Source organism: the organism of the source record quoted next, unplaced genomic scaffold (assembly GCF_019419815.1).
Source record: "Pyrus x bretschneideri cultivar Hongxiangsu unplaced genomic scaffold, Pyrus_bretschneideri_v1 Contig95, whole genome shotgun sequence".
Taxonomy (NCBI): domain Eukaryota; kingdom Viridiplantae; phylum Streptophyta; class Magnoliopsida; order Rosales; family Rosaceae; genus Pyrus; species Pyrus x bretschneideri.
Window position 1 is genome coordinate 1,013,644 of NW_025999837.1, and position 22,852 is coordinate 1,036,495.

The following is a 22,852-nucleotide window of genomic DNA, read 5'->3' on the forward strand; positions in this document are numbered from 1 at the left end:
GAGTGAGGATATTCAGAGTGTTTAGTTTTTGAAGAGTGTTGCATAGGTGTTGTTGGAGAGGTTGAAAATAGATATTTATCAAGATGCTTGATGAAAGAATACTTAACTTAAATTGCTTTGAGATGAAAGAAGCAAATTCGGTAGTAACCTATCAATTAAAAAAAAAAATCAAAGATTAGACTAACATATTAATAAAAACTCATAATAAAGAACAACAAAAAAAAACTATTGTATAAATATGTGGGTTATTCATATTAACATATTAACCCTAATATGTCTATGTATATGTGTGGGTTATTCATGTCAAGTTAACATGATCAAATCAACTATTGTATAAATAATTAAAAAAACTTACAAATTCGTGATTGTTCCTGGAGAAGGTTTTAGGGTGCAGAATTTTTTTTTTTTTTTTTGATGAAGAAAGAAGTAAGAGAAAAAATTGGGAGAGAGAAAGAAGTGGGAGAGGGAAGAAAGTAACGAGTTTGGCAAAACATATACTAGAGGGGATATTTGGAAGAAAAAAGGGCAAAAGAAGTGGAAAAAATGAACCATTAGATTGATCTAATTGTGTATATTAATTAATAGAAAAAATAATTATGAGAATCTTAAATATAAAAGAAAGATAAATGGTAATATTTAAGATTTGCCACGTGGCAAATTTTGAATGGATTGGTAATGTCATTTAACAAAGTTCAATGGCAGGCCAAGCCCTACATAAGTTTTTCTCATAATGTTGGGGCCTGAAATTTGTTTATTATTGTTGTTTTATGCACATAATTTTTTTTTTAATTATTTGGTGAAATAAATAGATATGGGTCTTCAATAATTTGTATTTATGGTATTAATTTTATTATTTCACAATTAAATGACATCTTGCTGCTTTTGGTAAGTTATTGTGTGAGCTTTTTCGCATTGTACATTTTGTTTACAAATAATGTTTGGTTTAATTTAGGAAAAATTACACATAAAATATAGTTTTAATGCCTAATTTTATATTGAGACAACATTTTTTAAATATTTCAAGCAGGTACAAAAGTTAATATATGCCAAAGATGACTTCGTTAGTTTTTGTTCTTTTTCTTGAGTGTAAACTACAAAATATCCTGGATGCGATCATACCAACTCACATGCACCGGATCCCATCAGAACTCCGAAGTTAAGCGAGTTTGGGCGAGAGTAGTACTAGGATGGGTGACCTCCTGGGAAGTCCTCGTGTTGCATCCCCCAATCTAAGTGTTCAAAAAAAAAAAAAAAAAAAAACTACAAAATATCCTTTATACTAGTAAAGTCTTTTCACACTTTTATCTCCTTCATCCATTGTTTCTCTCACTTCTCTCCTAGTCGCCATCACTACCCCCTTAGTTGTAGCTCCATTGCCACCGCTAGCACTCTCTCTTACCATACTGTGCTTTATTAATGTTGATATTGTATAAACTGGCTCAAAATAAAATGCCCTAGTCAGCGCCTCCTTAATGGTGAATGTACATATTCTCTGAGGGCATAATGTGTTTGCTGAATTGATTAGACTAGGGAGGAAGGCTTCGTCAACAAAAAGGGCTTTATGCACTGTCATTCCATTTGGTAGCAGGAGAGTTGGCTTGAATTAGACACAAATGGTGTTGGGAACACCTTCAAATACTTAGTTAAAATCTATCAATGCTTGGAATGACAATCATTGTAGATATGCAAGTTGGGCATGGGTGATGAAGGTCTTACTGGACGCAAGATCATTAATACTTATGGTAGATGAGGAGCACACGGTAGTGGACCTAGTGGTGCAAATATTTATATATAATTAGTGTAACCCTAGTAGTTTAGTTAGCATGAGAAAAGCATGAAGACGAAATGACAAAACTAATCGCAAATCTTCTTTTCGATTAATATTAAATATTATCATTATTTTCTCAATGCATACATAATACCATTCAATTTCCTAAAGTGTTATGGAGGGGGAAGAAAGCTAAAAGTCTAATGACACAGTATGATGGTGGTAGCAGTATTTTGGCTTGGAATAGAAATTAGAACCTCTTCTCCACCATTCAATATTGACTTGTGTGCCAAGCAACGTAATGCATTCACCATTCAATTGTCAAAGGCATCACAATAATCCCTTACCAAACAAATTAAAAATCAGAACTTCTCCAAGTTTTTGTTCGTTTTATTTCAGTTGTCCATTGAAATTTTATTCAAAGAATGACAATAGCATGCCAAAGATTAAATACCCTAATTGCAAACTCTGCTAATCCATAACTCTGTTTGTTTTTTTTTCACAAAAGACCGGATTAAGAGAGTGGTCAAGTTCTCTAACGCATCACCAATATCCTGTTCGAGCAGCTATTACCACCTCACTCGCTACTTTGGCGAGGCACCAGCCTGCCCATTCTCCCTATTTCCCTCAACTCTCTCTCTCTCTCTCTCTCTCTCTCTCTCTCTCTCTGTCTTGACATTGTGCTCGCTGCACAAAAACAGCAAGGCGACCACCGTCGCCATTTTTCACAGCTAACTATGCGACCATGAAACCACGACCATTAATCTCACCACCTAGGCGAATTTCACCATCCCTGAACCCACCTTCTACCTTCTACAAACTGCCCTCATCCCTTGTAATTTCAATTCTTGCATTGCTTGTATGATATCCATGTCTAGCACATTCAAATATTTATATACCAACTAAGAATAACAATATAAATCTCCCACCCACCCCTTCTCCCCCACTCAAAAAATTCACCTAAAACCCACATTAACCACCACGGTTTAAGAATCCATACATGGCCCCAAACAAAGAACACACACGGCACACACATTTAGACAAATATATTTTTAGAGAAACCAACTAAAATTTTTAGAGTTTAAAAACAGAAAACCATTAGAATCTTCACAGAAACCAACTAAAATTGCAATTTAAAAATAAATCCTTTGAATTTTAGTAGCCATGTTGCATATATTGGCGTTTTTAGCCATGAGACTACATAAACGAAGAACCATGAATAAGAATGCCTTACTCACCAATCAAACAAAAACATTAATAGAACAGCTGCCTTAAAAATGTATAATCTGCAAAGAAGCATGAGCTAAAGGATCCCATCATCAACAATAGATACGCTACTCACAAACATAATCCCAACACGATCAGATTGTAGCCAGCAAAAAAGATCCATTACTAAGAACGTAACTGTACTAAAAAGGTGTAAAAAAGAGTAATGACAACATTTTATTCTTAAAACAATAAAGGGGTTCATTGTTTACGTCATTGTGCTCATGACCAAACAAAAACGTTTGCATGACCCTTTTTTCATTTAAAAAACCACCCGTCTCTAGATATTTAAAATCCAGAAGGCCACCATGGTGGAGATAAGCAAGAGCAACAGAATTCCAACCTTCTTCTAGCGGTCAAACTTGTAGACCCAATCGAATAACCCCAAAAAGCGTTGTGAAACTTTCTCATTCAACAGAACTTTTTCATTTGGCGAATTACTACAATTTTCAGGCGAATACATAGTGTGCACCACCAACTTGTTTCGAGTTGCACCTTTACCATAAACAAGTAAACTCATCTTCATTTTTTCTACTTTTACTGCTCTCGATGCATTGGGTCCTGGAACAGTTTCAAAATATCTCAGTGCTGTTCCTCGAAGTTGTTCATCTTTTCGAGCCTTAACCAATTTCCTTAAATTTTTTTTTTACCAAAACTCCACCTAGAACTTGTTGTTCTTTTCGATCAATCGCCTTCGTCATTTTAGTTACCCTAAATCACAAATTAAATATAGTGTCAATATTTATGTTTTTTTTTAAATCCTTTTTAGCTTGCAGGCTGAACAGCAACATTGTCAAAAATGTTAAAAACACTAATTAATAAAGAAATACATAAAAAAAAAGTTTGCAAAAGTCGGATAATTAATAAAGAAAGTGTAACCAAAAACCATTTAGATAGTTGTTTAGATCAAATTTGGAAGAGATAGTTGACAAAGAAAATACGTAAATTAATTTTTTATGGGTTAATAATACCTATAGGTTGAATGTAAATTGTAACGACCCATCCCCAAATATTACAATTTTTTTTAATTTTAAAGTGTGAATTTATGAAAATGCCCCTCAAGCCAAAAACGTTGACTTTTGTGGACCACCTTGTCATGTCATGTAAGATCCATTTTCTTAGCATATCCTTGTACGAATCGTCGCTACAAGCATGTGGGCGCAAGCAGAATCGGATTTGGAGTTACGAGGAACGTTTTACGGAATTTGAAATGTAAGGGCATTTTGGTAATTTTCCAAGCCAAGATATTTTTCACCTTGGACCACTCCCGCACTGACACGTGGTAGATCCCCTCCTTGTTTTTGAGGTGTTCCGCTCCCTTTCCCATGACCTCTCTCTCTAGAACTTTTTCTCTCTCTTTTTCCCTACCTTTCTCTTTGTATTTCCCCGGGAAATAATTTCCCTCTCTCTCAGCCATTTCCTTCTCTCTCCAAGCTCATCCACACCCGACACCTTTTCGGTGAGCCACCCTATGGACCATCGCCTCTACCAACCTTTCCCCATTGATCGAAGTGACACTCTCGAACCCCTAGCCCAGGACAATGTCTCTCTCTCTTCACAATGGCACCATCATTGTGCAAACGTTTCTCTGGCGAATCCTCACCATCTCCAATGGCGATGAGCTTCGAGAACCAACCCAAACTTCCAAGATTATTTTTAGGGCACGATTAGGATAATTTAGAAGTGTGCGGTATGGTTTTGGACGCATGACATACTCAGGGGAACCTTCCTTAGTTTCCAGTGAGAACTTGTGCCTTCCAGACCATTTTTCGGCGAACTCCTACCACAATCAAGGAAACCAAAGGTGCATTTTGATCCCTTGTTTCTTAGGCTTCAATTTGGTATATTAGATTGCAATTTTAGTTAAGATTCAAGGTTGAATAAAGCTTTCAAATTTTGACTTTCTTAATCCGACTTGAAACCGGGTCAGCCCAACTTGGAAACCCAAACACTTGACCCGCAACCCAAAACCAGCCCAATAACTAGACTAGCCTAATCGGATCCAACCCAATCCATTGTCTAGGCCTAATCCCTTAACCCAATAACGGACCCGGCCTAAACCTTTAGGCCATGTAACCTAGGCCATTGGCCCATTTACCCTAACTTGGCCCAACTCATTAACCCAAGCCCTGACCCGAATCCTATCCCAGTTCCATGTCCACGCGTGGGTGCACGTCATGGCCGGAGCGTGGAGCACACGTGCCTCTGCTGTAGGTACTATGCTCCGCCGCCATGGACAACGGCGCCAACGACTTTTTCGATGAACTTTCCAACGACCGAACTTGACGCTTGGCAGTGTGTACGGTGGCGCTTGGCCTTCCAAGCCATTGATTTGTGGCAACGCCTGCAGCTACACATGGGGGAACCCGAGGTCCCTCTTTGAGTTTCTTGATATGCCAAATCCGAATCTGCTATCCGTTTTCTAAAATTCAATCGTTTTAGTAGAGTTTTACTAAATGGCCTCTATATGTGGTTAGGTGCATCGATAGGAAGTGACTTCATCCTCGCTAGTTCGAGTGGCTTACAGGCAATGAAATACTGTGAGTGGACCCCTTCTAAACTTGCATGATTTTATAAAATATTAGGCTTGTATGCATTCATATTTCATGAATTGATTACATTTTATGTTCCATGTGTTGGATTTCTAGATTTATGTTTTATGAAGAAATTATGATTATTTTAAATTGCTTTTATGAAATATTTATAATTTCACGAATTTATGTTTTACGAAAGGTAATGGATTATTAAGTTTTCGTATATGAAATTTTATGGATTATGAATACGATTTATTTTACGGATTTATGAATATGTGCTATCATGGTTTGATAAGAAAAGACTTTGAGCTTTTGAGCTCTAGATTTGGATATGAGTTTTTGAGGTATGTTTTCGGTGCTTAACTAGTGGGTTATCATATAGCACATCCACACAACACGGGTATGTAGACATCTATGGTCATAGGACACAGTTGAGGATATTTATGATATACCCTTAACTTCACTGGCGAAACCAGTGTCGAATAGCTTCACTAGCCACTGTTACTGTTAGAGTGTGATGTTAAATGTTTCTTCTCTGGCGTAACCCGAAGTCGTACAGCTTCACCTTCGGGTGATGGGGCCTACCTTCACTGGCGTAACCCAGTGTCATACAGCTTCACCTTCAGGTGATGGACAAGTACTGCCTTCGGACTATTATGATACCTCTAGAGAGTACAGTATTGATGAGATTTATGGATTTGCATTCGGGTGATGATAGCACCATTATTGAGCATGGTTTTACTCGTATTTGTTTTACGAATGATTTCATGGCATGCTAGAGTTTTCAGAAAACTTACTATATGTAGTATGAAAACAGTTTTCATATTATTAGTATCAATATCAATTATGGTCCACTTACCGTTTCTTCCCCTTCAGGAGTTATAATCGAGACACACGATCCTGGCGTCAGGACACTTCCGCTTAGGCATCTCGAGCCTCCTCTATGTAGGACCCATTCCTCAGTTCGTACCTTTCTATCATAATTCTTTCACTTTATTCTTGATTAGTTGTATGCCTTGAACACAATTATGCACTAGTGTATCTCGTTCTAATTACATATTTTATCAGTATGCATGTTTTTAATGGCTTCGTCACCCAAATATCGAGGTTGGGGCGTGTCATAAATAGCCCTAAATTTTTCTGAATATGTAAGTTGTGTTCATGTATTGTTAAAAGGCTACTCATTTTCTTAAATATGTAAGTTGCGATTTTTCATGAAATATTTATGGTCCATGGAGAGAGTGCACTTATCAACAACACTCATCAAAGCACTTCGGGAAGGATGAGAGTGCTCACTCCCAGAAAAACCTAATGAACATACCAACCAACCCTTTGAACAATAATTTGGAAAATTGAAAACATAAAAAAGAAATTTAGCAATTGGCAAAAAAACATGTAAAATGTCTAACAACATTCGATAAAAAATTAAAAACACTTGGGGTAAACCAGAATCATAAAGACAGCAAGGGACCTTTGAATTGAAACCAAAGAAAAAAAAAAAAAAAAAAAAAAAAAAAAAAAAAAAAAAGAACGAGAAACACAGCAGAGGGCAAAGAAATAATATAAGCCCAGAACATCAAACATTCTATTAAAAAAAACATAAAGTCACACTGCCTCAAATGGAGAGCACAGGTAAACAATGCATCACAGTTCAAGTGGCATACCAAAGTCTTGATTCAGATGAAATGGCTCAGAACCCCTGCATCAAAGTTCGAGAGCAGATAATGATGTTGCATTGGGGGCCCGAACAAAACTGCAAAAAATTAGAGAGATCAAAAGCAAGAATTCGAGGTGAAAACAAATGGACACAGGGAAATGAACTTAATCTCTGACAGTGCAATGGACTTAATCTGTGGCATATTCACACATAAACAAAAATGCATTTGGACTTAATCATTGAGCTACTCAACGCTACAAAATTCTTTTCTCTTTCCCCCGTTTTTCTCAGCCACCAAACAAAGGGTAAGTCTTAAAATGTCAATTTTCATTTTCTTTCCTACATTTGCCGAAGGAACCTGGCACTTCCCCTTCAAGCAGCTAATAAGGATCAAAAAGTCCACAGGGAAGTTTTTGGAACCCAGTACGCCTAGGTTGGAGTGATCTCGTTCTCAAAGCAACAACTTTAGCCACACATGAGGGTCTTCTGCTTGCTCAGTACAAGCAACAGCCATTAGGATCAAATATTTGCAGTTTAGGCACCATTTAAAGTAGATATACAATTAATCAGTTAATTGTATAATAAATTTTGTTAGCTTTATATGGCAAATATTGGATAACAATATACAATTTTGTCTAGTCTTTAGATAGGGGATGGGACGATTGCTCGAGGTTGAGCTAGCTTTAGGTGATGCAACCACGTATACTTACCTTTAATCAAATCCAACAGTGCACTCAACCGCATTTTCCCTCACATACTGTTTTTTTTTTTTTTTTTTTTTTTTTCCTTCTCATTGAATCAGCCTAAATATAATTAAGCTAACTGAGAAAAATTTTACTCCTTATATTTGAGGGTATCGAACCTTGTACTTAATCTACACTCTTTATCATTTTATACTCGAATAAGCTGAAAAGGGAACAAAGATGCTGCCAAGACAACTAATGAAGAACTAAAAACAAATGAACACAACTATCACTGAACAAAAAAATCGATAAAGCCTCAGAAAAGCACAACAACGATGATCCGATGACGGACAAATAAATAAAAAAACAACGATTCAACCAAAACAGCTACCATTAGGGGGAAAAAAATAGATTCTCTAAAAAAGCCGTCTAAAACATAAGCACACATGAAGAAAAAAACGCAAGATTACCCTCACAATAACAAACAACATGAGAGATGCAGAAAAGTTGAACAGAATACAAAGATTCTCCCATGATAACTGATTAAGCACCGAAAACACACGAATGCAATCAGTTGCACTCATGTATTGTTAAAAGGCTACTCATTTTCCTAAACACGTAAGTTGTGATTTTTCCTAAAATATTTCTGGATCGTTGAGAGAGTGTACTTATCAACGGCACTCATTAAAGCACTTCGGGGTGGATGAGAGAGTCCACTCCCAGAAATACCTAATGAAACACCAACCAACCAAAGCAACCAACCTTTGAACAATAATTTGGAAAATTGAAAATGCCAAAAAGAAAGAAAGCAACCGACAAAAAAAACATGTAAAATGTCTAACATCATTCAAAAAAATAAAAATAAAAATTTAAGAACACTGGGTTAACCCAGAATCACAGAGACAAAACTTAAACCCAAAAAAAAAAAAAAAAAAGAGAAACCAACGGACCTTTGAACAATCACAGGATCACAGTGACAACCAAGAATGAGAAACAAAGTAGAGGGAAACAAATAATATAAGCCCAGAAAATCAAACAATAGATTAAAAAACATAAAGTCATGCTGGCTCAAGAGCAGATTATGATGTTGCAAGGGGAGTCCGAACTAAAATGCAAAAATTTAGAGAGATTCAGAGTAAGAATTTGAGGTGAAAACAAATGGACTTAATCTATGACAGTGTAATGGACTTAATCCGTGGTAGATTCCACATAAACAAAAATGCATTTGGACTTAATTTTAGAAAAAATCACTGCAGAAACACCACCATCGAGCCACTCAACACTAAAAATTTCTTTTCCTTTTCCCCCATTTTTCTCAGCCACCAACCAAAAGGTAAGCCTCAAAATATCAAAATTGAAACCGTGTTTTAGAGGATAGTTGAATTGCTTGATGAATATTGTGAATAGCCTTATAGCAGAATTGTTAAAGTTTTTAGGGTTTTTCGTTAGGGTTCCAGTCATCGCTAGGGATCCTAGTTTTTAGGGTTTGTTATTCAATAATCCCTATTCTTGAGGGACAAGTATGCATTTCTGTTTTGACGTAGTCTTTACCACGATTGTAGGGCTGTAAAATCGTGGGCAGTTGTTATTTCTTTTCGTGTCAAGTGTAAGGCTATTTAATAGCTGTAGTGTTTGTTTCCTTTCTCAATAAGAATTCTCCCTGGTTTGTGAAAGTTCTCAGCATTGCATTGCAGAAGTTTTTGTGTTCTTTCCTTTTTTCTAACAAGAATAGCCTTCGGTTCCCTAGTGAAGCGTCAAAAGCGTACTTGGCAATGTGGTGCGGCCTATATTAAATGAGAGAGAGAGGGATGCGGCGGTAGAGAGAGAAAGGATAGGGTTGGGCCATACATTGTGCTTTTTTATATGTAAAATGGGCTTACTTACCATACAAGTAATACAATGTTTGCTAGGAAAGGATAAATTCATATAGGATTCGTAAACATAATCTATTAGGATTTACACACACATGTGATGTAATTCTAACTACAACATGTTCGTATTTGTAGAGATTTCGTATATAGTGTAGAGCATACAAAACATTATGAGGTCATAAATAGTCATTTCGTATTAGGGAGAAAATTTTATTTAAGATTAAAATCTCTTTATTTTTTTTATATTATTTCTTGAAGACATTTTAGCCAAAATGGTACTTGAGATTGGTATAACTCCTCACTTTGGCTCCTGAGATTTGAAATCGATAAAACTAGTTCTTGAATATGTTCACCATTAATCATTTTGGTTCTTCTGTGAAATTCTTACCCTCAATTTTAATAAACAATGGACAAAATAATTTGAAAAAAAATGAGGGTATTTCTGCCATTTTCTCCTTATTTAATGGAGATTTTTCATAGAATAACCAAATTGATTAATGGTGGACAAACTTAGGGAGAATTAAACTCTAAACTTTCACCTCACCAAAAATAAGGTTATTGAATTATTTTTCGGTAAAATAAATTCCTAAATTCATTAAAATTTGCTAATTCCATCCTTACTATTATACTCAAAGTTATTTTACCCAATTTTTTGTCAACTTAAGTCACTTAACACACTTTAGAACGTAATATCATCTTTTTCTCGCCTATAATGTTAGATCCCACATCGCCCAGGGGAGTAATCCTTATATGTATATTCTCATCCCTACCTAGCACAATGCCTTTTGGGAGCTCACTGGTTTCGGGTTCCGTAGGAACTCCGAAGTTAAGCGAGTTCGCGTGAGAGCAATCTCAGGATGGGTGACCCATCGGAAAGTTCTCGTGTGAGTTCCCAAAAACAAAACCGTGAGGGCGTGGTCAGGGCCCAAGCCAGACAATATCGTGCTACAGTGGAGTCGAGCCTGGGATATGGTAGGGGCCCGAGCCGGGATGTGACAATTTGGTATTAGAGTCTAACCTTGGCCGCGTGCATGTCAACGAGGACGTCGGACCCTTAAGGGGGGTGGATTGTTAGATCCTACATCGCCGCCCAAGAGAGTGATCCTAATATGTATATTCCCATTCATACCTAGCACGAGGCATTTTGGGAGCTCACTGGCTTCGTGTTCCATGGGAACTCCGAAGTTAAGCGAGTAGTGCGCGAGAGCACTCCCATGATGAGTGACCCAATGGGAAGTTCTCGTGTGAGTTCCCAGAAACAAAACCGTGAGGGCGTAGTCGGGGCCCAAAGTGGATAATATCATGCTACGGTGGTGGAGCAGGCCTTGGATGTGGTGGACCCCGGGCTAGGATGTGGCATATAAGCCCTTAACATTTCATATAGATTGCGAATCTAACGTCTAATTTACCCTCCAAAGTTAACTTCATGCACTATTTCTTTACGAAAAATTACCAATCTATCATTCAGTGTATATCACATGTAAGTAACGTGACTTAAATTGACGGAAAATTAAATATAGCAGCTTCAAATCTAATATTAGGAATGTAATTGGCATATTCTTATAATCCAATGACTAATTTTTCTGGAAAAAGTAGTTTAGAAACTTAATTTTCACGCAAGTGATAATTCATGGATTAAATTAACCGTTCACTCAAAAACATATAAATAGTGTAATGGGCAATCACCAACATTATTTTCCACCCACCTAAAACTTTTAAGACCATCCAACTCTTGAGTCAAAACTTAAAATTATTAACTCATAAATAGTTTTTTTGCTTCAATAGTACTAGGTTAAAATTTTAACCTCAAATTATTAAAGAATGAATTTAAATTAACTTTTTTTTCAAAATAAAATATACGCAGATTATCATAATTTATTTTTGTGAACATTTTAACTCGAAAAAAGTTAAAAATTCACTGAACATGTTTTTGTGTGAATTTTAAAATTCACTAAACATGTATTTATAGAGTTTAGTAACAAAACTACCCTTTTATAAAATTACATATAAAGGACCAAAATTAAGAATAAAATTATAAAGGAGAATTATTATTTTCATTCCAAAAAAAATTCAAATGTGCGTTCTATTTAAAATAAAAATACTATTTTTAACAAAAAAAAAAGAAAAGAAAAATACTTTTATAAACAGTGCATTTTAAAATGTTAATAATAGTTTTTTTTTTAAAAGAAAAAAGAAACTAAAATATTGAAGGCATTATTTCTCTTTTACTCTATCATGTTTTATTTGACATATTTTACGATTGAGACCTATTCACAAGACATGCGAGATATATATCTTAAGTCCAAGGATTAATGCTACCATTTTGCAACAATGGAGTTCTCACTAACATGAATATGTGTACAGTAAACACTAGAAAGTTTTGCCCGCGCACTGCTGCAGGATTAGAAATTGTGTGAAAAATTATCTTTGAAGGTATAAACACATCAACTTATATCACATCTAATTGAATTACTGCAACAACATATTGATGCACTTAATATGAAAATCCATAAACTATTCGACAATATGAAATCTAACAATCTCTAAAGATGAGAAATGAATGTAGAAATTCAACAATCACTAAAGACGAGAAATGACCGTAGAAATCCTATCTCATATATATATTAAAACAATTAACAAATTCTCAGTAAATAATCACAGAAGAGGTATAAAAAAAGTAATTCAATTTCTTAATTTAAATCAGTTCTCACCATAACAAAAATAATGATATCATTTTCACATTAACTTGGATTGATTTCGATCACCAGCATTAAGAAAACCAGTGACGTCAACCTATGCAAGCAAATGACCGAATTAGATGCAAGCCAACCAACTTCGAATTTAACCAAATAAAAATAATAATTACAATTAAACTAACCTCTTCTTCCCATATGAAGTAGTTGTTGTTCCCTGTTTTGCCTTTGTGAACAGTACGTTCTTCACTCTCTACACACAAAATGCACTCACAATGCTCAACAATTTTATGAAAACTATACATATACAATATTGTATATGTATTTCGACATACCTAGGTTGCACATTTTTCATATCCAGCAGCTCATATCGGCCACCCCCCACTGGATCCAAGGCTGAGAGAAGCCTTCTGCCGGAGTTGTCATCTCAAGCACCATTCTTATTGTTGCATGCATCCCAAGTTGCTTCAACAGCCTTCGAAGTACATATATCTGAAATGCAGTATTGTCCTACTGTTAGAAACAAAGATAGGAGCCCTAATACCATATTATCAAGAGCTTCATAGAGAGCTCCTTTGTTTCTCTTTGTCAACCACTACTATTAAAATTTAATCAAAATACCTCATTTCGCATTCATAATAAATCCGAAAGTGACTACATAAGATGAAATTAACCCAATTACGTGTGAAAGGAAACCTTTCCAATTAAATGAATGAAATATTTGATGCGGATCGAAACCAAAACCAAAACAAACATCGACAACTGCCATAGTTGGAGTTTGCTCCAAAGGTCCTCCTCCTCCTCCTCCTGCCATCCTTTAATTGAAACCCTAATTTTCCTTACTACCAAATAATGTTATTTTCAATCTATTTCTTTCGGTATGTAGATACTAGTTCTTGATAATTTTCAATCACTTCCACTGTAATTAAAATAAGTACTGAGGTTTAGGTAACAGAAAATACGGTGCAAAGAAACTAAAGTTTGACCTTGATGAAATATTATGCATACAACAGTTTTATAATGTATAAAGGTCAGCATATTGAATTCACATTAACAATCGAATGTGAAATATGGAGAAAGACCGAAACAATATTGGCAGAAAGTGAATTAAAATGGGAATCAATTATGGTTGCTGTAAAAGTTAAGAATTTGTTCAAATTGTAAACAAATAAATGAAAAACAATAATGGTTAGGAAATCATTTTTAAGCAAGTTGAGCAGGAAAGCAAAGAGTACTACCTTCATTGGGTTTCCTAATTGGGAGCTTGTTTTTTCTTCCATAAACATGGTTTTAGAATAATTTGAACCTGCAATGAAAATAGGCACAGAAAATTTTAAGCTGACAATCCAAAAATTTTAAATCACTCACCTTTGGCACAAAAAATCTTGGAAGACGAACGCAAATGTTTCAAAACCCAAGAGCAGAACGTTTTCAAACCCTGTAAAAAACAAAACCACCGCTTAATATCAACTCAAAATTATAATCCAATCTAATAAACAGAGTCCCAAAACTCAGATACCTGAAGACAAATTATAACAATCCTGTGATACACACCAAAAGCAACAATAACCATAAACAAAACATACTTAATCTCCACATAAACATTAATCTCCGATCAGCTGACTCAATCGTTCAATGTTCTTTAAAACAACTATGTGTCAATCCAACACTAATTTTTTTATTTATTTTATCATATTTACAGGAAGGAGCAAACATACACACATAACAGATGGTTAAGTTTTAGCTGATAATGGAGCAATGGTAACAAACACTGCAGCTGTAACTCAAAGGTTAAACTGGTCTTGCAGTGTATGAAAAAATGTTTATTCGAGTGTGAGTTTGTCAATAATTGATAAGTTTGTGCATTGATAGTTTAAGACAAAAGAAGGACTGAAGCCAATTAATATTCAAATGCAATAAATGTTTAGAATTAGTCTCATCAATCTACGGGCTCGTTTAATATTATTATGCTTTGAAAAAAAAATTGTTTCTGCTATGTTGTGAGAATAAACAGCTGTGAAATAAAGCAGCAAATTGTTTGGTAAACTTTTTTGTAAAAGTGCTTTTGGAAAAAAAAAAAAAGTAGTATTATAATGTTTGGTAAACTTTTATGTAAAATAGCTGTGACTACGTAAAATAACCAAAAAGGGTATAATACTATATGTGTCATTAATTTAATTTTCTTAACAAATAAAGGTGAATTACTAAATATACTTTATTTTTAAAAGAAAAATATTTATAAACCTTATCTTAAATATTAATTAGTATGACAAACTACTTCAATTGAAATATTTTAGACCAATCCATGTTTCATGAGGTAATTAACTCTTTATTCTCGTTCTTTTGGTTAGGGTAATTACACACACTGGTATTAAGCCATTTGTTTCTCTTTGTTTTTTGATACGGGGACGTCGGAAAGAGGGATATTCGAATACAGGACCTTGGTGTATGAGTGAACATTCTTAACCACGTACAAACCCTTGCTATAAAGCTATACGTGATATGTATTGGGTTTTCAATATTTTTTTTTGTACAGGGTATGTTGGACTACCAGTTTACTCAACTATAAGAGTTGCAAGATTCAAGCAATCCCAATTTTCTTGCTGAAATAATCAAATTGTTTTGTGACAACACAAAAAAAGGTTATAACAGAGTTGGAGCAATATTTGTAATAACCTAAAAAACTCAAACTCTTGGATGCAAGGGGAGGTTCAAGGTCATGCCTTTTCACTACAGAATATATACCTAAACCCTAAGATAAATCAGAAGCAGAGTTCACACGCTAGGATCACAAATCTCATGACCCTATTCAACCTGCAAGCAGCAATAGAAATGGCAAATGGAGAAGGCAAAGTAGATGGGAGCAGGGCTCCAATCTTTTTTTGGGTTTTGGACTGTTTGTAAATTCTGATCTCTTACAATTCAGGGAGCTCAACTCCTTTTATAGACTTTACACCTTGTGAAAAGGCATGTTTTCAATTCAACTGCAACCACTGCCCTCTGTTCAACATCAAAACCGTTCAATGGTAGTTCCAATGTCGTGCGGTAACTCAAGAGCTCTGCCAAATTTGACTTCTTCATTCACAACATTAGGACTACCACACTTATCCAACACAACATTCCTTTCCCTAGGACCAAAAGTAAGGCCAATAACACCCGCAAGCTTGTCAATTCCACCTTGTAGTGCATGCTGAAAATGCTGAGCAAAAGCAATTTCTTTTGCAGAGGACTTCATAACATAACAAAGCCTTGATTGCCTGTAATTCACCCTACTGTTTTGCTGCTGATTCACCCCTCTTCGCAAACTCTCAAGCACCAATGCTTTACTCGCTATAGCACTAGCAGCAACACCATGCTTCAAGATACACTGTGCATTCGTAACCTGCAAATTCCCTGTTAATCCCACCTTCAACATGTACTCATGAATGCTCCGACCCACAGTCAGCAGACAAGAACCACTCATGACAAGAAGCTCCATAAAATTTGCATTTGCAGGAGGACATGTGGGTTGCACAAGATATACATCACACCTAATTCAGAGCAGTTCACAGAGCAATTGAGATAATGAACAAGATAGAATCCATCAATTTTTCTTACTTCTCGCTCAATTTTTCTTGTTTCCTCCACTAACCCTAATTTGTTCCCCAATTAATTTTTTCCACAAGCCTTCGCTCTTCCCACCCCTCTTTCACTCACTCTCCCATCCCCAAATTAAAAAAAAAAAAAACCAAACAAATAAATAAAGAAATTTTAGACAAGAGAAGCTTACCAGAAGAAGGATGTCGAGCCAGAGAACGCGACCTGGAGAACGAGAGAGATCGTTAGGATGAAGGACGACTTCTTTCAGATATGGTGTAGCAAGCTGAAAGCTCCAATCTTTCCGTCACGTTTTAGGATCTGTATAATAGCAGAAAACAATTAAATGAACAAGGAAAAATGAAAGACTTGCTTAAAATATAAAGCAATTTTTTTTTTTTTTAAAGAGATGGCTTCACACCTGAAGGATTTTTCTGAAACAGAGAAGGGAAGTAGGAGTGAAAGAGAAATCTCAAAAGGAAGTCGAATGTGGGTTCTCGGAAAAATGGGCAAGACAGGGTGAGAAAGGGGAGGGTAGGTTTGGAAAATTGAAAAGTTCATTAACTTGTTACTGTTCACCTGTGTTTTGTTGAAATAAGTTGATTTTTTTAAGCTGCCTTTTTCCAGCTTTAGGCTTTTAGCTTTTTTTCATCAATAAGAAAAAAAAAAAGTTGATTTTAAGTGTTTATTAGACATCTAAAATGTCCCAACATTTTTTCATACCTACTTTTTAAAAAAGTTAAGCTAAGCCAAACTGAGGCTACCTCACAGGTCGCACTCCGATTAAAGCTAATCGAACCGTGCTGGACTACCTTGGCATGTGGTAGTCTGATCCAAAATACTCATATAGCTCCGATCTCACCATAAGGGCTTTCTGATCATTTTAACCGCCCTGAATGCCACGTGTCATAGGCCCAAACAATCATGGTCCATAAATTAACCGAAGTTATATTTAGTAGAAAGTTTATAAATATATTCATTTCACAATACTATCACAACTCAGAAGTTACTTTAGCGGTTGAGTCATTCAAGCTCCCATGGATTGCACATGTTTGACTCTCCCTCGTTGAACTTTTGTCAAATATTTCAAGTGCCTCTTTATATAGGGACTATAGTTGGCACTTCAAAAATATTATTGTGCACTTATTACAAGTAGACCTATAAACGGGTCGGGTTTATTGGGTTTTGGGTCGAATTGAACTCGACCCGTTTATTTAACAGGTCACCTGAACCTACCCCGTGAAGTTAACGGGTCATCCAAACCCAATCTGTTAAGCTAACAGATCACCCGCTTCACCTTTTTCACCCGTTAACTTTTTTTTTTCTTTTTTTCTTTCATTGTTTCTCTTGTCTCTCTCTCCAAATGCTAAATTGATTATCACGGAATATCACAACCACCCAATTTCTTCCACTATTCCATTCCCATCAACCTTTCTTTTATTCCTTCAGTCTCTCAGTTGTTTCAGTGAACTGAAGTCAATCCCTTTCCCCATTCGTCTCTTTCATGGATCTGGGTTACTGATTCCCTACTCAAAAGGGTTTTCTTTCACTCAAGAGGCAGATGCACAGAGACTTACCGAGAAAATGGCAGCATCAGAGGCGACGACGGCAGCTGAGAAATCAAGCTCCAAAGGCCAAGCATGGTGAGTTCAATGGTCAAATTCAATTTAAAAACCTCACCTTTTCGATTTTTCTGTTGGAGACCCATTTGAAAACAATGCACCAATTCGCCAAAACTCGCTTCAAAATCTCGTCTTTGCAGGTTTTGCACCACTGGATTACCAAGTGACATTGTCGTCGAAGTCAACGACATGACCTTCCATCTTCACAAGATCATTTCATCAAACACCTGGATAGCACATTCTACATTTCATCTCCTTCCCCCACCAAAAACTTCTCAGAGACAGAACACAAAAGTCCTCAATAACGGGTGGTTAACGGGTTTCGCGAGTTCGCCCAAAATGACCTGTTATTTAACGGGTGCTTAACGGATTGACCTGTTAACCATCCGACCCATTAAACACTCACCTGAATACTCATTTTAACGGGTCGGGTTAATGGGTTGGGTTTGAAATGCCAGGTCTAATTACAAGTATATTTTTCTTTCTAAATATAGAAAGTTTAGAGTGCACAATGAGAATTTTAGAGTGCCAATAACTGTTCTCTAATTTAATGAATTCAAATATCTAAATTTTACTAGATTATATTCATGCCGAGTCTGTAACTGGTTTGTCATCAACTGACGATCGAGCTTTTTCCCGCTGGGTTTTGCTCGGTTAAGGTCTTTTTAGAGGCCGTAATTATGTTCACATGTGTGTCTATGTTTGTCGTGGATTTTATGAATAAAATTATTGTTTGCCCTAAAAAAAAAAAAATCTCATTGTTAAATACACCGCTGGTTCCATATTCAATCGATTCCCCTGTCGATTCAGTCGATTCCACCCTTTGGTTGTCGTGTGAAGTTGCCTTTTCACATCATATCACTCTTCTCCATCCATCTTCTTAGATCTCTCATGCATCTTCAGTGCTGGTTGTCCAAATCATTATTCTCTGTCCATCTTCTTAGGTCTCATGTACCTTCAGTGTGGTGTCCCAAGGACTGAAGCCAACATGACGACTACCATTTGCTATAGCCCAAGTAGACTCCCTTTTTTATTATTATTTTTTTTTTAACTAAATAAAATACATATATATTCACATAATACTACGGTCTAATGACATTCCTCTTCAATTGTAAGTGGAAGATCTTAAGTTCGATTCTTGCCAAAATCAAATTTGAACAACATTCTTAGGGTTAGCCCATTGTGAGGCTTAGCCCACTCCTCACCCTCTTAGTGTAGATAGTATCGTTTATTCAAAAAACAAAAATACATATATTTTCATATAATTTAAGGTAATTAGTCTAAGTAGCTAGTCCATTGTGAGACTTAACCCACCTCCTCCCCTTTAGCGTAAATAATATTTTTTTTATCTTTTTATTTTTAAACTATATAAAATACATATATATATATATCCACATAATACTATGGTTTAGTGGTATTCCTCTTCAGTTGTAAGTGAGAGGTCTTAAGTTCGATTTTTGCCAAAACCGAATTTGAACAACATTCTTAGGCTAGCCTATTGCGAGGCTTAGCCCACTTCATACCCCCTTAGTGTAGATAATATTGTTTGTTCCAAAAACAAAACACATGTATTTTCATATGGTTTAAGGTAATTAGTCTAAGTAGTTAGCCCATTGTGAGACTTAGCCCACCCCTTCCCCTTTAGCGTAAATAATATTGTTTGTTTAAAAAAAGGAACAAGGATCCTCTCCGGATCCTCTTTGTGGGGATCCGGGGGATCAATTAATCTTGTCCGTTCATCGTATATAGTACGGTTAGTTTTCGTTACGTACTATTTATATTCAATTTAAAATTTAAAATGATTTCTAACTGTTCGATCTACGATGAACAAACAAAATTGATTGATCTCCCGGATCCCCACAAAGAGGATCCGGAGAGGATCCTTGTTCTTAAAAAAGGTAATTCATCTAAGTAAGCCTAATAACCCACCCAAATAAACCTTAATAACTCATTATCAACTCAAGTTTGTATGTTATTTGGACATTTAGAGATACTTGTTTACTCAACTAATGAAAACAATCTCTCAGTAAAGCACTTCTCACGCAAAGTATTAATTTTTACACTTGATTATTTATATTTCTCTTTATTTACTGTTGTCGGTTGATATTCATGTTAGCATTTAATGAGCCACCTTATAAAAATTAATTAGCCAACTTACTTTAAAAATTTTTGGTTCCACCATTGCAATATCAAAATTGAAGAGCTAGTTAGTCTCTTTTATATAAACTAATAATCTTTAGGGTGCAAAATAAAAAATATGACTATGGATAGGTTGAATAAACTGAAAACTGAAGCGTAACTAAAAAATTGAATTGAAGAAAAAACCGAACTGAAATTACAAAACCAAACCTTACCAAAATGGCTTGATTAGATTTCAATTTTCATGATTTAGAAATCAAACCGAACCAAGCCAAAGTTATAAAATACGACATCTTTTTAATCCCCGAATAGCATAGGACACTTGAAATCCTATGTGAATCAGTAGGGACCATTTTGCAAGGCTAAAAACTCTGAAGCGAAAGTCCTTTTTGTCACACCCCATCCCGAAGGAGGGCATGCTGGCCGTCACGTGAGAGTGACGTAACCATTTACACAGTTCGGAAGCTTTAAAAATATACAATTTCTAAGATGAACCACCCGAAGGTGAGTCCTCATTTGGTCCATTCTGTCAGAACACCGTTGAATTTTCCTCGTAGTCACCACACCTTTGCATATACTTGAACCTGGAGGGGCGCAAAACCAAAATTGAGTGGGTCAGTAAAACAAATCTTTTCCAAGTCCAAATACTTCTCAAAACTTTGTAACCCCTCTCCGTAAAACATGTATACTTTCCCAGAAAATAAACATATATACGTACGTATAGATATGTCAATCAAGCTCAAGGGTATGCCAATTATGCTCAAGATATGCCAATCAAAGCCTCATAATGATATGTAAGTGCTCAGGTATAAACCATATCAATAACATGTTACTGGCAGCCGGGAGTCACCTAAAGTGACCTGTACGGCTGAATCTAGAGTTCAAATCTCAATCTCAATAACTAAACAACTGAACCTGCCCACGAGTCGGAACCACCTCATGTGGTCTGTACGACAGGACTGGGTGTTGCGTATAAATATGCTCTAGTGCTACGATCACGTGAAGCTGGGCGAATAATCGCACGTCACCTACGAGTCGGAACCACCTCATGTGGTCTGTACGACAGGCTACGCACCTAGCTTGGATCCAAGCTGAGCATAAGGTGCAGGGGAGGTGAACATCACGTGAAGGCTGGCCCTGCTCAAGGCGAGCACTAACACCGGGGAATCAGGTTATGAGCTCGCTAAGCATCTCCAACTACTGCTGAATGTAAATACGAATAACCTTACCTGGCACTTACCTGTGCATCCACAGCACCCAATACGCATATATATATGTATGCCACTACTAATACATGTGATGATGCATAAACGACAAACATATGGTGCATGGCATGAAACAAATAACCTTTTCTAACCAATTTCTGGAAATATAAACGTATATAGGTATATATGTATTTTCATCGTATTTCGATCGTATTCCAAACATATTTTATACGTATATCAAATGTATTTCATACGTATATCGAATGTATCTTACCTGGGCCTCCTCAGCACCATGCAACAGTATGCATAATTATGGTAATGCACATATTAAAGTATGATGCATGTATAACAGGATATTTAATTCGTATTTCTTTTAAAATACGTTTTCTAGAAAATACGTTAAGCATACGTATATATATATACTGAAAAATGAATGCCCACTCAAAGATTATATCGACGTCTCGTAGGTTCCTGAGCCTCCCCTAGATTGGTTACATTCTTCCTCTGTATAATTTTTCACCTATACAAAAAGTAACCAAATTATCGTTATTTAACGCGCATACGCCAAACATTCGTCCATAACTTTCTCATACGTTACTCAAATTGGGTATATGAATATACCACGGTGATCTACACGACGTCACGAACGCGTGACAATTTTCAGAATTCAATTTGGAGCTCTCACGCGCCCCCACGCGCCCTGTTCACGCGCTGCCCACGCGCGCGTCTTCTTCCTCGCGTCGCCGGACTGGTTTCGCCGGCGGTGGGTTTTTGCCGGAATTTCTGGGTAAATTTCAAAGTGTCATAACTTCTTCGTTTCTTAACCATTTTCGACGTATAATATATCAAATTGAAGGTATTGACGAGACGAACACATCCATACCTGTCTCGACCCCTAACTCGCCGTGGATTCGCCGGAAAAAGCCTCGAAAGCTCCGGCCAAACTTTGAGCTTGTCGTTCTCCGTGTTCTTACGTCCAAAAACTTCCAACGAACTACTCCAAGCCTCCTTAGGACCTCAAGAAGCTTCCTATAAGCTTGAAAAGTCCTAAAAATCAACCAATAAAAAGTTGATGAATAGTACCTAAATCGGACCACCTCGAATCGACATGAAAACGAAGGATTTCTCACCTGAAAATGGTATGGTTGCACTCGTACGAGCTTCACGAGTTCAAAAATGCCCTTGGTTCCTTCGATCCATCAAGGTTTGGGTGATGTGTGTGTTGTCCGTACGTTTTCAGAAGGAAGAAGAAAGAAGAAGAAGGGAGCTCGGGGAGAGAGAGAGGAAAGAGACAGAGAAGAGACAGAGAGTGAGGGAATCCCGGGAGAGAAAGAGAGTGTATGAGTGTGTGTGTGGTCCTACAACACCACACAACACAAAACTACACATAAAGTAACGAACTAGGGGTAAAATCGTAAATTCATACGTACGTTTTTATAATCTCGGGACGGGATGTCACAACCTACCCACCTTAATAGAATTTCGTCCCGAAATTCAAAACAACCAAATATACCCCTAGTGATCGAAGAACAATCTAGGATACAAATCCTTCATCCGATCTTTTGTCTCCCATGTAGTTCCCTCGACTGAAAGATTCCTCCACAAAACTTTCACTAAGTTCACCGTCTTGTTCCTCAGAACCTTTTCTTTTCAATCGATGATCGTTAACGGTTCCTCGTCATAGGTCAAATCTAGATTAATCTCCAACGGTTGAGGAGGTATCACATGCGACGGATCAGCAACATAATGTCGGAGCATAGACACGTGAAAAACGTTATACACTCTAGTCAACTTTGGAGGCAACTCCAACCTGTAAGCTACCTCACCAACTCGTTCTG

At 36.5% G+C, this 22,852-nt stretch overlaps 1 protein-coding gene, 1 long non-coding RNA gene and 1 other non-coding gene across 4 annotated transcripts; 1 reads left to right on the forward strand and 2 right to left on the reverse strand.

The window, feature by feature from the left end:
* The first annotated feature begins 1,105 nt into the window (after positions 1–1,105).
* Positions 1,106–1,224, forward strand: LOC125473759. Its single transcript, XR_007255602.1, has one exon. It is a non-coding gene; the product is annotated as a 5S ribosomal RNA (ribosomal RNA).
* A 13,828-nt stretch (positions 1,225–15,052) lies between these two features.
* Positions 15,053–16,597, reverse strand: LOC125473756 (ruBisCO large subunit-binding protein subunit alpha, chloroplastic-like). Of its 2 annotated transcripts, XR_007255598.1 has the most exons (3): positions 16,470–16,597; positions 16,242–16,369; positions 15,053–16,002 (listed from the first exon to the last, which is right to left on the reverse strand). XR_007255598.1 is itself a non-coding variant. In XM_048577035.1 (2 exons), the coding sequence occupies exon 2, from the start codon at positions 15,948–15,950 to the stop codon at positions 15,483–15,485; it is 468 nt and encodes a 155-aa protein (XP_048432992.1). In that variant the 5' UTR covers positions 15,951–16,002; positions 16,242–16,528; the 3' UTR covers positions 15,053–15,482. The 2 variants fall into 2 exon arrangements, 1 of the variants encoding a protein (XP_048432992.1); XM_048577035.1 differs by having other exon boundaries at positions 16,242–16,528.
* A 5,140-nt stretch (positions 16,598–21,737) lies between these two features.
* LOC103958941 lies at positions 21,738–22,823 on the reverse strand. The gene is made up of 3 exons (XR_007255599.1): positions 22,145–22,823; positions 21,898–22,061; positions 21,738–21,797 (listed from the first exon to the last, which is right to left on the reverse strand). It is a non-coding gene; the product is annotated as an uncharacterized LOC103958941 (long non-coding RNA).
* Between the last annotated feature and the right edge of the window lie 29 nt (positions 22,824–22,852).

Excerpts from the sequence above, each read along its gene's own strand:
- LOC125473756 (XM_048577035.1), bottom strand. The coding sequence starts at position 15,950 with ATGGAGCTTCTTGTCATGAGTGGTTCTTGTCTGCTGACTGTGGGTCGG.